At 54.9% G+C, this 15,153-nt stretch overlaps 1 protein-coding gene and 1 long non-coding RNA gene across 3 annotated transcripts in view; one reads left to right on the top strand and one right to left on the bottom strand.

Annotated features, from left to right (window-relative positions):
- Positions 1-15,153, top strand: part of CYTH1 (cytohesin 1) — an 81,442-nt gene that overhangs the window by 29,621 nt on the left and 36,668 nt on the right. The window contains exon 1 of one of the 2 annotated variants that reach the window (XM_015080066.3): positions 9,255-9,387. The exons of the other annotated variant lie outside the window; for it this stretch is intronic. Coding sequence (XP_014935552.2) covers positions 9,360-9,387 — 28 coding nt within the window. The 5' untranslated portion in view covers positions 9,255-9,359. Of the gene's footprint in view, positions 1-9,254; positions 9,388-15,153 lie in introns of those variants that run through there. 2 annotated transcript variants of the gene reach the window in all.
- On the bottom strand, positions 7,596-9,015 carry LOC113597045 (uncharacterized). The gene is made up of 3 exons (XR_003417893.2): positions 8,873-9,015; positions 8,357-8,414; positions 7,596-7,982 (listed from the first exon to the last, which is right to left on the bottom strand). It is a non-coding gene; the product is annotated as an uncharacterized LOC113597045 (long non-coding RNA).

Here is a 15,153-nt window from a genome sequence, read left to right as displayed (position 1 = left end):
TGTCTTGGGGGCGTTGTGACTGTGGCCCGGATTTCACCTCGGCGATCCTGTGCCCCCCATCGTATTCGGTGCTTTCGTAAGCCTGCTCCCCACACACGTGCTCCTGGTTTCCTTCTGTAACCCACGCTAGTTAATATATTATTTATCACGTGTACGATACAAGTTCCTACCAGCTGGTAACCTGTTCCCACAACTGAGCCAGTGTGCGGACAAAGGGCAAACCAATTTTAATTATTAAGAAAACCATTTCAGAAAATAAGACAGAAGCACTGGTAAATATCAGCAGGGCATGGCCCGTCCTAGGTAAACCATGAAGATCCTCTTTTTCTCCCCATACATGTTCTAAAGGTCATTTAATTTATCGGCCAACTTGGCTAGTTGTCAGCCTTTTAACTGTGTCTTTATTTAGCCAGCAGAGGGCAGCACAGATTGACTTTACCGCATCCAGTGTTTTTTTTTTTTTTTTTTTTACTTTAAAAGGCATTTAAAACTGCTGTACCAACTAATTTCTAGCACAGTTTGAATTTTTTCTTCTTTCTCATCTGAGAATTAGTATTGTTGCTTCCCCGTCTTTGTGGAGGACGATGTTTTGATGTTTACGTTTAGCCTCACAAATACTGTTACATTCTTATTTTCTAAAGTGTTTGTGACCTGTTTGCGAAAGTCTCCCCGGACTGGTGAGGCTGGTGATGGTGGCTGCCGAGTGCAGTACGTCGGGACATTGGTCCACCGTCACCAGAAAGTGGGGAGTCGTTTAGCCGGGGTCCCGGGACGGGTGCCACCTGGACCCGCCCCGGGAGGAGTGTGACCCCAGACGCGGGTTCTCGAGCACGCGGGCTCTGCGTGAGCATCTGATAAATGTATCCACCCCCTTCTCAGGAAAAAATGCGTGTAAGCTCAGAAACATACGGCTTCTCAGTTTTATGGCATTGATAATGGATTTTCTTCACACAGAAAAGAAGACTAGAGTTTGTGAAGAATCGTACCTTCCTATTCTTTCCTTACGAGAGTTAATGACTCTGCTTGGAAAAAATTGAAATTCAAATTGTGTGTGAAAAGGAAAGGGCAGAAGGGCATGGTTTAGATTGTTGTTTTTTAATATATACCTAATTGATTCTGACTTTTTTAAAGTTTACCTTTGTAACCATTTTATTTAAAAAATTTTTATTTTATTTTAGAGAGTGCAAGACCTCCCCCCTCCCCAGGTGGGGAGGGGACCAGAGTGAGAGAGAATCTTAGGCAGGCTCCACACTCAGCACAGAGCCCGACGCGGGGCTCGATCTCATGACCAGCATCATGACCTGAGCTGAGATCAGGAGTCAGAGGCTCAACTGCCTGAGCCACCCAGGCGCCCCTTGACTTTTTCTTTTGATGATAAGAGTGCTTTAAAAAAAAAAGTGCTGGAAACTCTGCCTCACGGCAGTCCGTATTGGCAGATAGTCAGGAACCCCAGTACGCTCTCTTCCAGGTGCAAGGTTCGCAGTTGTCATGGAATGGCCATGCTCTTTGAATTCTTCGTTTGACTTCTTTGCAACACACACATATTTCCTTTGTCCTCAGCACCACCCCCCCCTTTTTGGGCAAGATCTATTCATATCTGTGAGGAAAACAGTACAAATGTGTGTCGTTTGTTTATTTTATTTCATTATTATTATTTTTGTGTGTTTATTTTTGAGAGAGAGAGACAGAGCACGAGCAGGGAATGGGCAGACAGACAGAGGGAGACACAGAATCCGAAGCAGGCTGCAGGCTCCGAGCTATTGGCATGGCGCCCGACGCGGGGCTTGAACCCACAAACTGTGAGATCATGACCCGAGCTGAAGTCAGACACTCAACTCACTGAGCCACCCAGATGTCCCTAAATCCGTGTTTTTTAGGTAGCCCAAGCAGTGGTAACCTTCCAAAGAGTTTGCAGTATGTGCAGGGGTGTGTGTGTGTGTGTGTGTGTGTGTGTGTGTGTTTTGCTGCAGAGAGCTGCTGTGTTTGTGTCCCCACCCCCCACGCACAGCGGCTCTTCTGGTGACGATGTGCCCCGTGCCGCCCTCCTGCTGGCAGCTGGCCAGGAAGGATCTAAGCTGCAGGGGAGGAGGCCATCAGGAAGGGGAATGATTTACCCTCACAGCTCAGAAAGGCTGCAGGGCTCCATCGGCCTCTGAGAACGGAGCTGAGGGAGGCTGGAAACGGGAGGCTGGATGGAAGGTGTTCATGGCGGGCAGGTAGGCTCTGGTCTCCTCTCCTGTGTCTTGCCGCAAGGCGACGTCTCTTCCACTTTCGGTAAAACACGAAGGTTTGACTCCCGAAGGAGGATGTGGAGGTGCGTGGCCTCGAGCGTGCGCGCCCGGTCTCTCCTCCACCTGCCCCCTGGCCCCGGTACTGCTGGCCAGGGTTACAGCCCGCACAGCCCAGGTGGGAGGTCGGAGGGTGGCTCTTGGGGTTAGTAGGACAGAGAACCCACAGAGTCGCTCCCGGGCTCTGCGCGGCACCCCTTTTTTATTTTACAGGGAGACCCAGCCCACCACACACCACTTCCGAGCAGGTTGTTGGTGCCGGGCTCTTAGACAAGGAGACACAGCCTGTGTTTACTAGATGTGTAAGGAAAACCCTCCGCGTTAAATAGGAGAACAACACAAGTGGAAGAAAAGATACTTGAGGAACCACACCATAGCAGAACGTCTTTAAAGCCACGGACTTCAGAGTCTTAGGGGTGGTATTAATGAAATAAGAACAGGATGCTATCCAGAAGGAATATTCAGAATTAAGAGTGAGTGCATGCACCCTGAAAATAGCAGAAAGGGAACTCCGAGGGCCAAGCGTGGAGGACGAAGCAGAGAGCCGTCCGGTGCAGGTGGCCGTGACACGGTACCCCTGACCGGGTGGCCTCTGCAGCACACGTGTCTCTCTCTGGGTGTGAGGCTGGGGTCAGAGAGCCGGCCCGCGTCAGCGCCTCTTGCTGAACTCTCTCCTCCTGGCTCCCAGAGGGCCGTCCTGTGTGCCCACCAGCTACGGGGACAGCCACCTGCCCTCTGGCCTCTCCCCGTGTGGCTGCTGGTCCCACGTGAGCAGGGACTCACAAGCCGATTGCCTCCCAGAGGCCTCACCTCCAGACTCCATCGCGGTAGGGTTTCAACACACAGATTTGGGTGGATACAGGCCTTCGCTCCGTTGCCAGAACCCTTCCTAGAAAGTGGCTCGACAAGGAGATGAAAAGCAGGGTGAACAGATAAAAACCAGAGGATCCACGGCAGAGGGCCAGCGTCTAACAGAAACACTGAGAGCAGCTGAGGAAAAGGGTAGGACATCGTTAGAGACCATAAGACTTCAGAATTGGGGTCTACCTAGGGGCCAGCATGGTGCGTGGAAACGAACTTGCACCTGGGCACCTTGTGACGAAGCTGCACAGCACTGAGGGCAAGGGCCTCGAAAGCTTTCGGAGAGGGGAAGAAGGTCCCACGGAAAATTCTGGGAGTCAGAAGGGCACTGTAGCTAACAGCACCGTGGGGACAGGGGACGACGAGGGAGTGCCTTCACCGTTGTGAGGAAATGATTTTAAGTTCTGTACCCAACAACATGCCGGTCGAGTGTGAGAGAAGAAGAGGGGTATTTGTGGACACGCAGAATCCACGCAGCAATGAAGACCCGCCCCTGCGCGTCCTTGTTCTGTTATCAGAGGGTAATTCAGGAAAGAAAACACACGGAATCAGAGGAACCGGAGCCGGCAAGTGCCAGGGGGACGGGGGGAAGCTTCAAGGCCAGGCCGCAGAGGCGCGTGGAGGCTTTTGGAGGGCCGTCGCCGAACACAGGCTGCTCCGAATGTTTGACCCTGTGGACAGTTTCCTGCCTGAGTGTAGAGAGTTTGGCATTCGGCCCGTAACACAGAGAACTCAGCAAACGGAAAAAAAGAGACACTTAGCGCCCGTCTATGGTAATTTTAACCACAGTAGGTTCTATAGCTAAGTCGTGAGCAGTATTTATGGAAATAGTAAGTGTTGATTGAACCCAGAATTTACGTGTGACTCTACCGCGTGCGTGCCAGTGTGTGTGTGTGTGTGTGTGTGTGTGTGTGTGTGTGTGTGTGTGTTGGGGGGGAGGGGAGAGGTAGAAGCCAAGCCTTTGTCCATCGTGGCAGGCAGTTGGTGTCCAGAATTGAAAACTCGGGAGCAGAGAGTGTAGGTGTGTTACTTGGAAACAGGGAGGTGATTAGCAGAAGGCCTAGCTAAAAGGGCTACCTCTGTGGAGCAGGGTGCAAGGGCGGGGGATACAGTTGGGCAGGAAACTGTGGGTTTCTGTTTTAAGCCGTAGGTACTGTTTGTTTTTTGTACGATGTGTGCATGTTCCTTTGGTTGAAGAAGATGAACCAGGCATGAAGGGTCAGAGAAAGATCCGGAGGGGCTGCTAGCAGGGTCGCGTTAAGAAGGGTCTTAAAACCATGAGGAGGAGCTGAGACTTCTAGGCAGCTGATGGGGCCGAGGCAGACCTAAGGAGAGGTGCCCGGCAGCCTGTGGTTTGGGGTCCGCCCTTCTCCGTCCTGCCCTGCTGGAGGCTGCCTGGGTGCACTGTGCCCGCAGGCTCCCCGGCCCTTGGCCCCCGCCGGAGTTGTCCAGGCTGTCCAGGCGGTTGGTCAGAGGAGAACGAGGTCCAGGTATTTTCTCCCTGCCAGGCGGCTGAGGGTTAGCCGAGTCCTGTCCCCAAGGCAGCCAGCCACCGCCACCTGCGGGCCTGGCCCTGATAGGGTGCTTCTTCCTGCTGACCCTAGGGTGCTTCCCCGCCACTTGTGAGTCTCCCCAGACCCCACCCTTACTTCTGTAGACACTGTCTCAGTTCACCCTCCAGACACTCGCTCCTTGGGATCATGACCGATGTAGGTATCACGCAGAGAGAAAAGTTTCCCCGGGCCGTGACATGGATATTCACGTACGTTTCCTCCCAGCGTCATTTCAAACCATCACAAGGTTGCACGTTCCCGCCTGCCTGTCCCCAGAGAAGACGAGACGGGGGTAAAGGACTCAGGCTATTGAAGGTGTTTTATTAATTGAAAACATAACACGTCTCGAGTCAAAACACCTGTAATCCAAGCGCCTTCCTGTGTGAGGTGGATACGAGTAGCCACAAAGGGCTGCCTTTCCCTTTGTTGGTTTCGTACTTGCTGTGGGGCTGGGCCAGGGGCTGGGCCGCCCATCTCATTCCTCACACGGCTCTGAGGCCTGGGTAACTGTTGCGCTTTTGTCTTTTCCTTGTTTTCCCCGTGGTTTCAGAGTGTGCTTTGAACTTGCGCACAGCTCCGTTGAAGGAGCCGCGTATAATCTTGCGTGCTGTATTTGGGACTGATGCCGGAGCTGTGCCTGGCGAGTAGGGCGGCACTTTGTTTCCGTTTGCCCGGGAAGGCCAGGTGTCTGCCTGTTGGCTGACGTGCTTATAAATAGCACCCACTTGCAATCTGAAAGATGTCCCAGGATCTGGGGTAAGTAATGCAGTCACTTAGGAGTGAGTCAGACGTAGAGTTTGGTGCTTTGGTAGTTAAACTTCTATTTTTAGGAGCCGAAGTTGCCCTTCATTCACAACTTCGCTTTTTAAATAATGGCATCTGTTGCGCTAGCTTTGGAACAGCGGTGACCGCGCGGCAGGCAGCGTGGTGGCCCGCCAGGTGCGCCTGCCGTGCTCCCGGTTTAAGGCCTGAGCGGCAGGTCTGCCAACAACTTACACAGCCGGGACAGGAGCCGGTCGTGAAGGGGCCGCCGTCCCCACGTGGGGATGAGCCTCAGAATCCCTCCTGGGAAGTGAACTGGCCCGCGGTGCCGCGCAGGGCGGGGCTGGAAGTCCGGGAGGTCCGGGCAGAGGCTGAGGCGCGCCCTGCGCCCCGGGGCGGGGACCCTGGTGGCGGCTGCCGCCCGGAGACGGCATGTGCCCTCTCCCGCCCGCCCAGGCCAGAGGGCTTGGGCCACCCTCGACCTCTCTCACACCCACAGGGAGTCCGTCAGCAAGTCCCTGGCGCTGCCTTCCAAGTGAATAGAGCAGGACTTTGATCACTGTCCCGTCGCCCCTCGCCTGGGTGGCGGCAGCGGCCTCCCTGCCCGTCTCCCTGCGTGTGCCCCTGCTGCCCCGCGGCCGGAGTCATGACAGCGGAAGTCCGCTCCTTCACTTCGTGCCCGCCCCTGGCAGCGCCTCCCCGTCTCACCCACCGCGGAAACAAGTCCCGAAAACAGCCCCCAAGGCCCTCCGCAGCTCTCCGCTGCCTTCCCCGCCCTCCGGCCTTGCCTTCCCCTCCCGCCGCCGTCTGCTCCGCTCCAGGCCCGGGCCAGGGGCAGCCAGCCCCGACCCGCTGGGCGCGTACCTGCCCACGTACGTGCATTGTCCTCCCCGCTGCCCTCCCTCCCCAGCCCCCTGCAGCCCTACGTGCCACGGAGGCCGGTGCCCGGCACGCCGTGGGGTACCCAGCACTCCACGTGCCCGGAACGAAGCCAGTGGAGGAAGAGATGACATGTTTGATTGTAACACACAGAAGCTTCTATAAAGGGAAAAGATACCACAACTGCTATTAAAAACAAGCGACCGGTTGTGAGAAAAGATTTGCGACGTTAAAATAAATGTGTTTTTTTTGACGTTTATTTATTTTTTGAGAGAGAGAGAGAGAGAGCGCGCACATGAGCCAGGAGAGGGCAGAGAGGGAGGGAGACGCAGAATCGGAAGCGGGCTCCAGGCTCTGAGTTGTGAACACAGAGCCCGACGCGGGGCTCGAACCCACGAAACGAGAGACCATGACTGGGGCTGAAGTCGGACGCTTAACCGACTGAGCCACCCACGTGCCCCAAAGTTTGCAACGTTTAATACAAAGAATTCATAATCTACAAATCGATAAGAAAATGGGCAAGCAGTATGAATAAGCAGTTCAGAAAAGAGGAAATACCTCAGACTGTTGTAAAGGTCATCAGCACCACCGGTCATCAGGTCAGTGTAGACAGTAACCGCCGAGAAGCCGTTTTTCACTTCTCAGACTAGCAGACGTGAAGTTTGTCCTGCCAGGGGGGAGGCAGGCTCGGGCAGGGTCTGCGAAGGCGGCAGGTGCTCATGCCGGGAAGGGGGTGGGCGTGGGGGTGGGGGGGCAGGCCTGGCTTTGGGCATCTTTTCCAGAGAAACGCTCTACCGCTTGACAGACATGAAGTAGAAATGACCCGTCCTCTGAAAAGTTGGGATCCGCATCAGAGACCGGCCCTGGCCCCAGAGGGTACAAATACTGATTTGGGAATGAGTAACTTAGGTTTTGAAATGGGTCTGGAGGGGACTTGGTCTATGACTCGTTCCAGAAAGAGATGCGCCAGAGAAAGCGTAATTTTGATGTACTGAACTGAAGGTAAGAAGTTGGTTTATGTTAGTTGCCTCTACAAAACAGAGTGGTTTCCAAAAGTATATGTTTGTGTGTTTATTTATTATCAGACAAAGAAGGGAAACGGTGGGCCGGGGCCGCTGCCCTGAGACAACTGGGGCCACGTTCCGAGCGTGCCTGGAAGCGATGCTCTGGTGTCTGGCCGTTGACATGTGCCTTTCTGCCCGCGGTCAGGGCCCGGCCTCAGGACGGCTGGCCCCGCGTCCCGCGCGCCTGCTCACAACCAAGGCTACCGGGAGGAGGGGGTCGGGGTCCAGCAGCGGAGCTCGGTGCCGGGTTTCAGGCTTCGGACGAGTCGGGTGACACCCCTGGGCCTCGGTGTCAGGCGAGCCCCTCACGGGGCCATGCGTTAGCCGTGCCAGGCCGGGCCACGGGACCTGCAGCGATGACGCCCGAGGCACACGTTGTTTCGTTGGTCCCTCGTAAGTGAAGTAACTGAGGAGGGGACCCGGTATCTAGGTCCAGCAGTTCTGCTCTGAGAACGTTTGCTCAGGGGATGATAAAGGGCCTGCCAGCATGTGTGCCCGTGGGTGTTGAGATGGGCAGGAAGAGTGGAAGCCACGTAGAAGTCTTACAGTAGGGGATTGGTTAAATACCGTCTATGCTGTGAATGACAAAAAACGTGATCGGCTTGCGTCCGTCACCATGGAAAAACGTTTGTCATAAGTAAAAAATGGCCGATTATAAAAAAGCATGTAAAACATCGAATTTTTGTCTTTCTGTATATGTATTTATTTCTTTACAGATCTATATTTCTCTCTGGATGTATATACTCTAGATGTATCATCTCTGGAGATGATATAAACACATTTCAAGAGATACGTGTTTGTGTAACATACATGGTTATTATACACGTCATATATAGGATCCAAGGTACCTATAGAGGTAAAAGATCTATTTGTACATGTGTGTGTACAAAGAGACAGTGAGAATATAATACACAGAACAAAAACCTGGAAGAATATAAATAATACATACCAAAGTGTCACCAGTGGTTATTCCTGAGTGATAGGCTTTTTTCCTCATTACCGTTCATCTGATTTCAACAGTAAACACGTATCGTGAATATAATAACAGTATGCGGAAACGAACCCACAGGAGAAAATAGAGAGGGGATAAAACCGAACTTGTGTTGGAAATGTCCTTGGAATTTTCTTTTTCCTCTCAAAATCTGCTTTCTTGGCTGGGTGGCTCAGTCGGTTGAGTGTCCCAACTCTTGATTCAGCTTAGGTTATGATCCTGGGGGTCATGGGATCGAGCCCTGTGTCGGGCTCTGTGCTGAGTGTGGAGCCTGCTTAAGGTTCGTTCTCTCTCTCTCTCTCTCTCTCTTCCCTCCTCCCTCTGCCCCTCTCCCTAGCTTGCTCTCTCTCTCTCTCTCTCTCTCTCTCTCTCTCTTCTTCCTCTCCTCCTTCTGCCCCTCTCCCTAGCTTGCTCTCTCTCTCTCTCTCTCTTAAAATCTGCCTTCTCCTTTTAGCCTGTGACCTCAGAGCATACCGTAACGATGACGGTGTCTTAGTCATTCTCTTCGGAAGTGTGCCGCCCTCTCGGTGTGAGAGCACTGAGCACCGGGGCTTTATGGGACTCTCTTCTGAGAAAGTGCTCGCCAGGTGCAGGGACACGGGGGCTCGCCCCGTCCGTCGCTGTGGTTGAGTCGGAGGAGAGTCCGGCAGGGCGGCTGCCGGGCTCCTGGGCGCCGGCCTCGGGCTGCTTCCAGGGAGGAGGAGACGGTTAACTGGTGAACTTCCTCCGAAGCTTCTTGAGCTCGACTCCGGGAACTGGGTGGTGGCCGTGACGCCTCTGCCGCGGGAGGCCCATTGGTCCCCGGCATTCAGGAAGGCGCTCTGAGCTGTCCCGGCGCCCGGCGGCCCCGCAGGTGCTCCCGCCCCGCCTGGCCCCGCCGCCCAGGGGAGCTCGGCCGCGCCAGCTGGCCTCCGAGAAACACAACCTAGCAACCTTCGGGGCCCTGCTCTGGTGGGGAAAGATGGTCCTTAAAACCCAAGAGGAGGATGGTGAGTCCCAGCCCCGCCCGGGCGTCTGGAGTGGGGGTGAGGTCTCTCTCGATCCGTGTGGGCGATGCCGGGATGACAGTTGTGCTGCCTCTCGGGGGGAGCGCAGCCCAGGCTGTGGGCTCGCTCTCGCTGTTTTCGGGAGCACGGCCGGAGAGTGCGATGGCGGGGAGGAGGCCGGGGCTGGCCCGTGTCCAGACTGAGAGTGATGGTGAGGAGTGCGGATCGGAGCGACCAGGGAGAGCCCCTCGGAGGCGTCCGTTGGCACTAAATGAGGTGTGACGGAGGGGCCGTTCGGGGTTAACTTGATCTTCCTCTTTCGGTATTGCTGCCGGCCGCCAGAGGCCCTGAGGGGTCTGTAAACTTCCTTGGTCCTCTCCGCACCCACACTGTATAGACCGTGACGTTTTAAGTAAAGGGGCAACAAGTCACGTGACCCATACACCCCGAGGACCCTGGGAAGGAGGTGCGCGAAAGCCCCTTCTGTCGTTCTGAAGCTCGCGTGTGGACGTGTGTCTGTTTTGTGATATCGTCACCAGATGGCAATGTTTCAATGCTGGAAGACACAGCACAAACATGTACCGGTTTGTAGTCAGTAATGAAGTACGTGGATGAGTTTGAAGATTTCACAGTAGATTTTGTGAAAGTTGGAACGAGTTCTGGGGGTCATTTTTATGCTTTTCCTTATCTGGTTCACTATAAGATACATTGGAAAGCTTCACCTCTTGAGTGCAGATTATCTTGGCCCGTATCCGCGGGTGACTTGGAAAGCTGTACCGTGTGGGAAAGACTCTGGGAGGGAGGGACATACAGGTGTTCGTGATGATACTTTTGAAGACGGGGCATAAAGAGAGGCAGTTCCGGGTTAGCGTTGAACAGCCCACATGGGAGGTGCTGTATCTGGAAGGTGGGTCCACCGTAGCCAGGGTCTCTCGTTGGAAAGGGGATACGTGCAAGAGTGGAAGAGAGCACTTTACCGATGATTCGGGGGCAGCAGGTGTGAGCCTGGCCTGGGCAGTGACCGCTGGTCACTCTTACACGCCGCTGGTGGTCCAGGTGAGCTTGGCCTCAGACCCAGGAGGGGTCCTGCTGAACAGTCACTTCGAGGCTGACTCGGAGGGCACCGTGTCATCGGCCTCTGGCTGTCCCGGAGGGCCTGCTGATCCAGCCTGAGCTGCGCATTGTGTGCGCTTGGCCCAGTGGTGACAGCGGGCACCATCTGGGGACTGAGGACTCTCGGGCTCAGATTTGAGAGACAGGGTTAATGGGCAGCTTTGCTTTGAGTGAGTCACCGTCAAGAGCGGGCCACTGTCCACTTCCCTCATCGCCTCCCAGGAGCGCTTTGGCCTGTTGTGCATTGGGGACGTGAGGGAGGACGGCGTTGCCCTTCTAACTGCCGCTAAAATAAACGCCCGAGGGATTACGAGGAGACACAGAAATGGCATTCGGGCAAACGTGAACGGGAAGGGAGCAAACGGGCCTCCCTCCGGCGGGTCCCCGGGGTCCCTGGGGGAGGGGAGTTGTCCGCATTACGCTCCTCACAGAGCAGCTGCCTTTACTAGTGCCCAGGACGCTGAGGACACCCCGGATGAAGGGCAAGTGGGGGTTTGAAAATGTCTCTAGGGAAGTGAGACCTTTCCTGCTGCACGAATCTCAGACCCGTAATCCGTAAATTAAACGTGCTCTTGGCCGCTGTCCTTCCCTGGTGCCTGCACTCGTCGGCTCGTCGGCACCCGTTCCAGTGTCCTGTAGGCGTGGGAGCCAGCGCGGACGCGGTGCACCGAATGGGGCAGTGTCTTCACAAGCCTGGCCTTTCGGTGCGTAGTCTACCCCCTTGATTTGCCCTCGAACCTTGCCTTTGGGCCAGAACCCAGGCTCCCCTGTAGGTGGAACACGAGGCCCCGGCAGGCGGAGGCGAGGCTGTCTTCCGGGTGCCAGCCCAGTCCCGACGCACCCTGGGCCCTGACCCCAGGGGTGCTTGCTGTCCCCGGCCACCAGCCGCTTCCCGGCCTCCTCGCCCTGCGCGGTATGTGCGTCCACAGTAGTCTCTGCTTCCCCACTTGAGTCCATTCGCCCTTCGAGTCCTGGCTCAGAGGCTTGACCTCCCGGAGGCCTCTTGGTGTCCCCAGGCGTCCTCCGAGTGCCGGGTGTGCGTGGCCCCTGTGGCAGCGTGGGCCGTGGCTACAGGTTCACAGGCCTCCCCGTCTGGCCTTGCTGTTCTGTGCAGGGCAGGGGCCGGAGCCGTTTAAATCTGAGCTCCGAGCGCAGTCCGGGCCTGTGCAGGTGCTCAGTAAGTGGAAGTGCCTGCGATTATTCCAGTAAGAGGAAATAAAGAGCTAAGGACTTGGCCAGTGAGTTCGAATTGGCCTCTCTCAGTAGGTTACTTGTACTGAGCGGGTCTTCCCTCGTCTATAAAACTGGGCGTGACCGTGCGCATTTCATCGTCAGGAAATACGCAGAGTTCACAGGTGGACTTCCTGATCTCGTCCAAATAACAGCGGGAACGGAAGAGAAAAATCTTAAGCTGTGAGAGTCCATGTGAGTCTAGGGAGGGGTGGGATGGAATGAGGTAGAGTGCCTCCCCACCAGCGTAGTGGATTCTCAGGTGGCGCCTGGAATAGCGTCCCACCCGATCCCCTCGTCTTAGCGCGATCCTCGTGATTGTGCCGGCCTCGCGTTGGGCAAACCGCTTAGGGCGCGGTGCACAGGGAGAGGGGTGGCCCACGCACCGTAACTAGAATTAAGATAGGTTTTGCTCCCTTCCTTGGGGGTTGAGTTTGTGATTTGCAGATCAAAATGGTTGCATCCTCACTTTGAAGCAAGAGCACCTCCCAGCGGACCTGCTTCACCATCTGCTGTGGCAGGTCTCGAAGGGGACTGGCTCTGGTCGGAATCTTCTAGGCCCTTCTGCGGGCGCACCAGAGACGTCGCTCCCAGTGCACAGAACCGCCCTTTCTTTCTGGTGAGGAAGGCGAGCAGAAATGAGGCTTGGGTCTGCCCCTCTAGAAGAGTGAACCTTTACCCGTTGTCTGAGGCTTTCTGCGGCCTCCCGAGTTCCCTTGGTTATGGAATATGAAAGCACGGGCCCGGCCGCCGGCGGTCAGGGCCCGGGGTCCGACACACAGGTGGGGTGTGGAAGGCAGCAGGTGGAATTGTCTCAGGAGCCAGCGTAGGTAGAAAGGGAGGGCAGGTATCGTGGGTCTAGGCAGGCCCAGGTCTGGGCCTTCGGAGCGTGTATCTGCCTACAAAGTGGTCAGCGGACAGGGCCTCGGGAACAGGAGACCTTCCTGTTGTTGCCATCAACCCTCTCTGCTTCTGGAAGGGTCGCTGAGGTGTGTTTGTGGTGGGGGCGGTAGCACCTGCATGCGGCTTGCTGCGGGTTGAAGGGCTAGGCCTTCTGGAAGTGTTGGACGGTGCCGGGCTCTCCCTTTTCCCTTGCATTTTGACAGCCCTCCAAAGGCAGCTTGACTGGCTATACGTTGTTCTCGTCTCTGCTCCTCTAACTACTTGTCCACTGGGCTGAGATTTCCTTGTGACAAGTAGACTTGTAGCTGCTAAAGGCCTCTCCTGTCTGAAGAGCTGCGGCTGGTGGGGGTTTCGTCTTGCAGCGGGGACAGTCACCGACCCCAGTGTGGCCTCAGACCCGTGCAGCCTCAGCATTGACCCGGTCAGTCCTGCCTGGCTGGCCGCTGTGATCACCAGGGCTCCCCGAGGGACGGCCGGCTCCGCCAGGAACCCACGTTCACGTGCTACGGCCTGGCGATCTCGTGACTTCCTGTGCGTGTCCCCTGAGTACATGCTGTGTCTGCCCACGTTGATGTGGGCGACACACTGGAGGAAACCGAGGGGCAGGTCAGGCCCCACTTCCCTCCGCTCCGCTCCGCCAGCGGTCAGCACTCACCCCAGCACGCCCCTCCTTCCTTAAGGAAAGAGCTTCCTTACTGCACAGAGGGCTCCCGAAAGCTCAGCTTCTGACCTAAGAAAGATCCGGTGAATTTCTTTTCTGAGCCAGTGGCTGTTTCTGCGTCTCCTTTCTTTCTGGTGTTTAGAGTCTCCTTTCTTCGGTATCTTCCGTTAGAGTTCAGGATTCTGGTGCAGAGACTTCAGGCAGAGCCCCACGTACAAAACCACAGCAGAATGGTGTGGCTACAGCAGGCGTTTTACAGACATTAGAACAGAAGTCAGGTGTACTTTTTTCCACAAAAGAAATATTTAGGCGTCAATCTGGGCAAGTATTTTGTGGTGTAGGTAAGTGGCTGGTGGCATTTCCATATTTTCTCTGAATAGGAACTTGAGCATACCGTGTTGCCTGAGCTGTGGACGCAAACACGCGGTGAGGTGGCAAGTGACGCGTCCACACCCACACTTGCTCGCAACCTTTCCACGCGGTCTCCGAAGACAGTCCCCGTCAGCACCTTCAGGCGCGTCCTTCTCAAGAGTCTTCTGTGCTCTCACACACCTAGTGTTCTGTGGTTTCCTGTTGCACGGAGTGTGTCTCAGAGATTTTTCTAGATTAGCACTCCCGGATTATCTCATTCCTCTTAGTGACCACATCGTGTTTAAGTAGTCTTTCATTTTTGCAGTCTTGGGGAGGATGCGTGTTGGGTAAATTCCTAAATGGAATTCGCTGAATTGAAAAGCACGTGGCTTCTAAGATTCGGTCCTGTGGAAAGGTTGGGCCAGGTTACACGCCCCTGGCCTGTGTGCCCCCACGTCCTCGCCAGGGTCTCCTGTGTCGTCAGACATTGTAATTTCTGCCGGAATGACGGAGAGCAGTATGGTATTCGTGTTTTGATTGTCGTGTTTTGAATTTTTAATTTTTAGAGCGTTTGGGCATCTCTCCACGTTGGCCACGTGTGTGTTTCTCCTCGTGTCTGCCTGTGTGTCCTCGGCCCGCTGTGTTTGTCGGTGACTTTCTGGTCTTCGTGCTCCTGTCCTTGGGACTTACAGAAGTTCACCCTCGCACGTGCTTGCGTGTTTGTGGTCCTGGCTGCTTACGTCTGCACCCAGGCGTTTCGTTTCAGTGCAGGAAACATACTCTCCAGGACTATGGCCATAGTAATCCGTGCTTTATTCTAGAATTTTTATGGTTTCTTTTTCTACATTAAAATCTTTGGTTCGGCTAGAATTTACTTTGACATAAATGAGGTAGGCATTCAGCTTAGCCTCCCCCCCGAATGGCTGCCTGGCTGATTGCCACACCACCGTTGTCCGAATAATCCCACTCTTCTTTATATTAGTGTGTCTTTTCTCCCCGAGACCCTGTGACTTGAAATGCGGCCAGGTGTGTCGGCCTCTCTTGAGTGTCCCCCGGGCCGCTTCCCGTCACCGAGCCTCGTGAGCGTCAGTCACCAGGAGCGACTCTCTAACTTCATCTTTTTTCTCCTTTGTACTTTTCTGGACTGTCCGTATGTAAATATTTTCATAAGGACTTTGATATTATTTCATTGATACTGTTTCTGTAAAAATCTTGGTGATACAGTTTTTTTTTTTCCCTTTCTTTGTTTTGAGAGAGCATGAGCAGGGGAGAGGCAGAGAGGGAGAGAGAGGATCCCAAGCACAGAGCCCAACGTGGGGCTCGATCTCACGAACCGTGAGGTCATGACCTGAACTGAAATCAAGAGTTGGACGCCCAACCCACTCCAGGTGCCCTGATGTAAAGGTACTTTTAGGAACCGTGACCTACATACTGAGGGGAGACCTTTTCCTGTAGGGGTTTTCCTTTGTTTTCCTGGTGACTCTCCTGCCGCTGTGAGAGGCCGGCCCTGC

This window comes from Acinonyx jubatus, chromosome E1 (genome assembly GCF_027475565.1).
Source record: "Acinonyx jubatus isolate Ajub_Pintada_27869175 chromosome E1, VMU_Ajub_asm_v1.0, whole genome shotgun sequence".
Classification (NCBI taxonomy): Eukaryota; Metazoa; Chordata; class Mammalia; order Carnivora; family Felidae; genus Acinonyx; species Acinonyx jubatus.
Note: the sequence above shows the minus strand (reverse complement) of the source record. Positions and strands in the feature narration are given on the sequence as shown.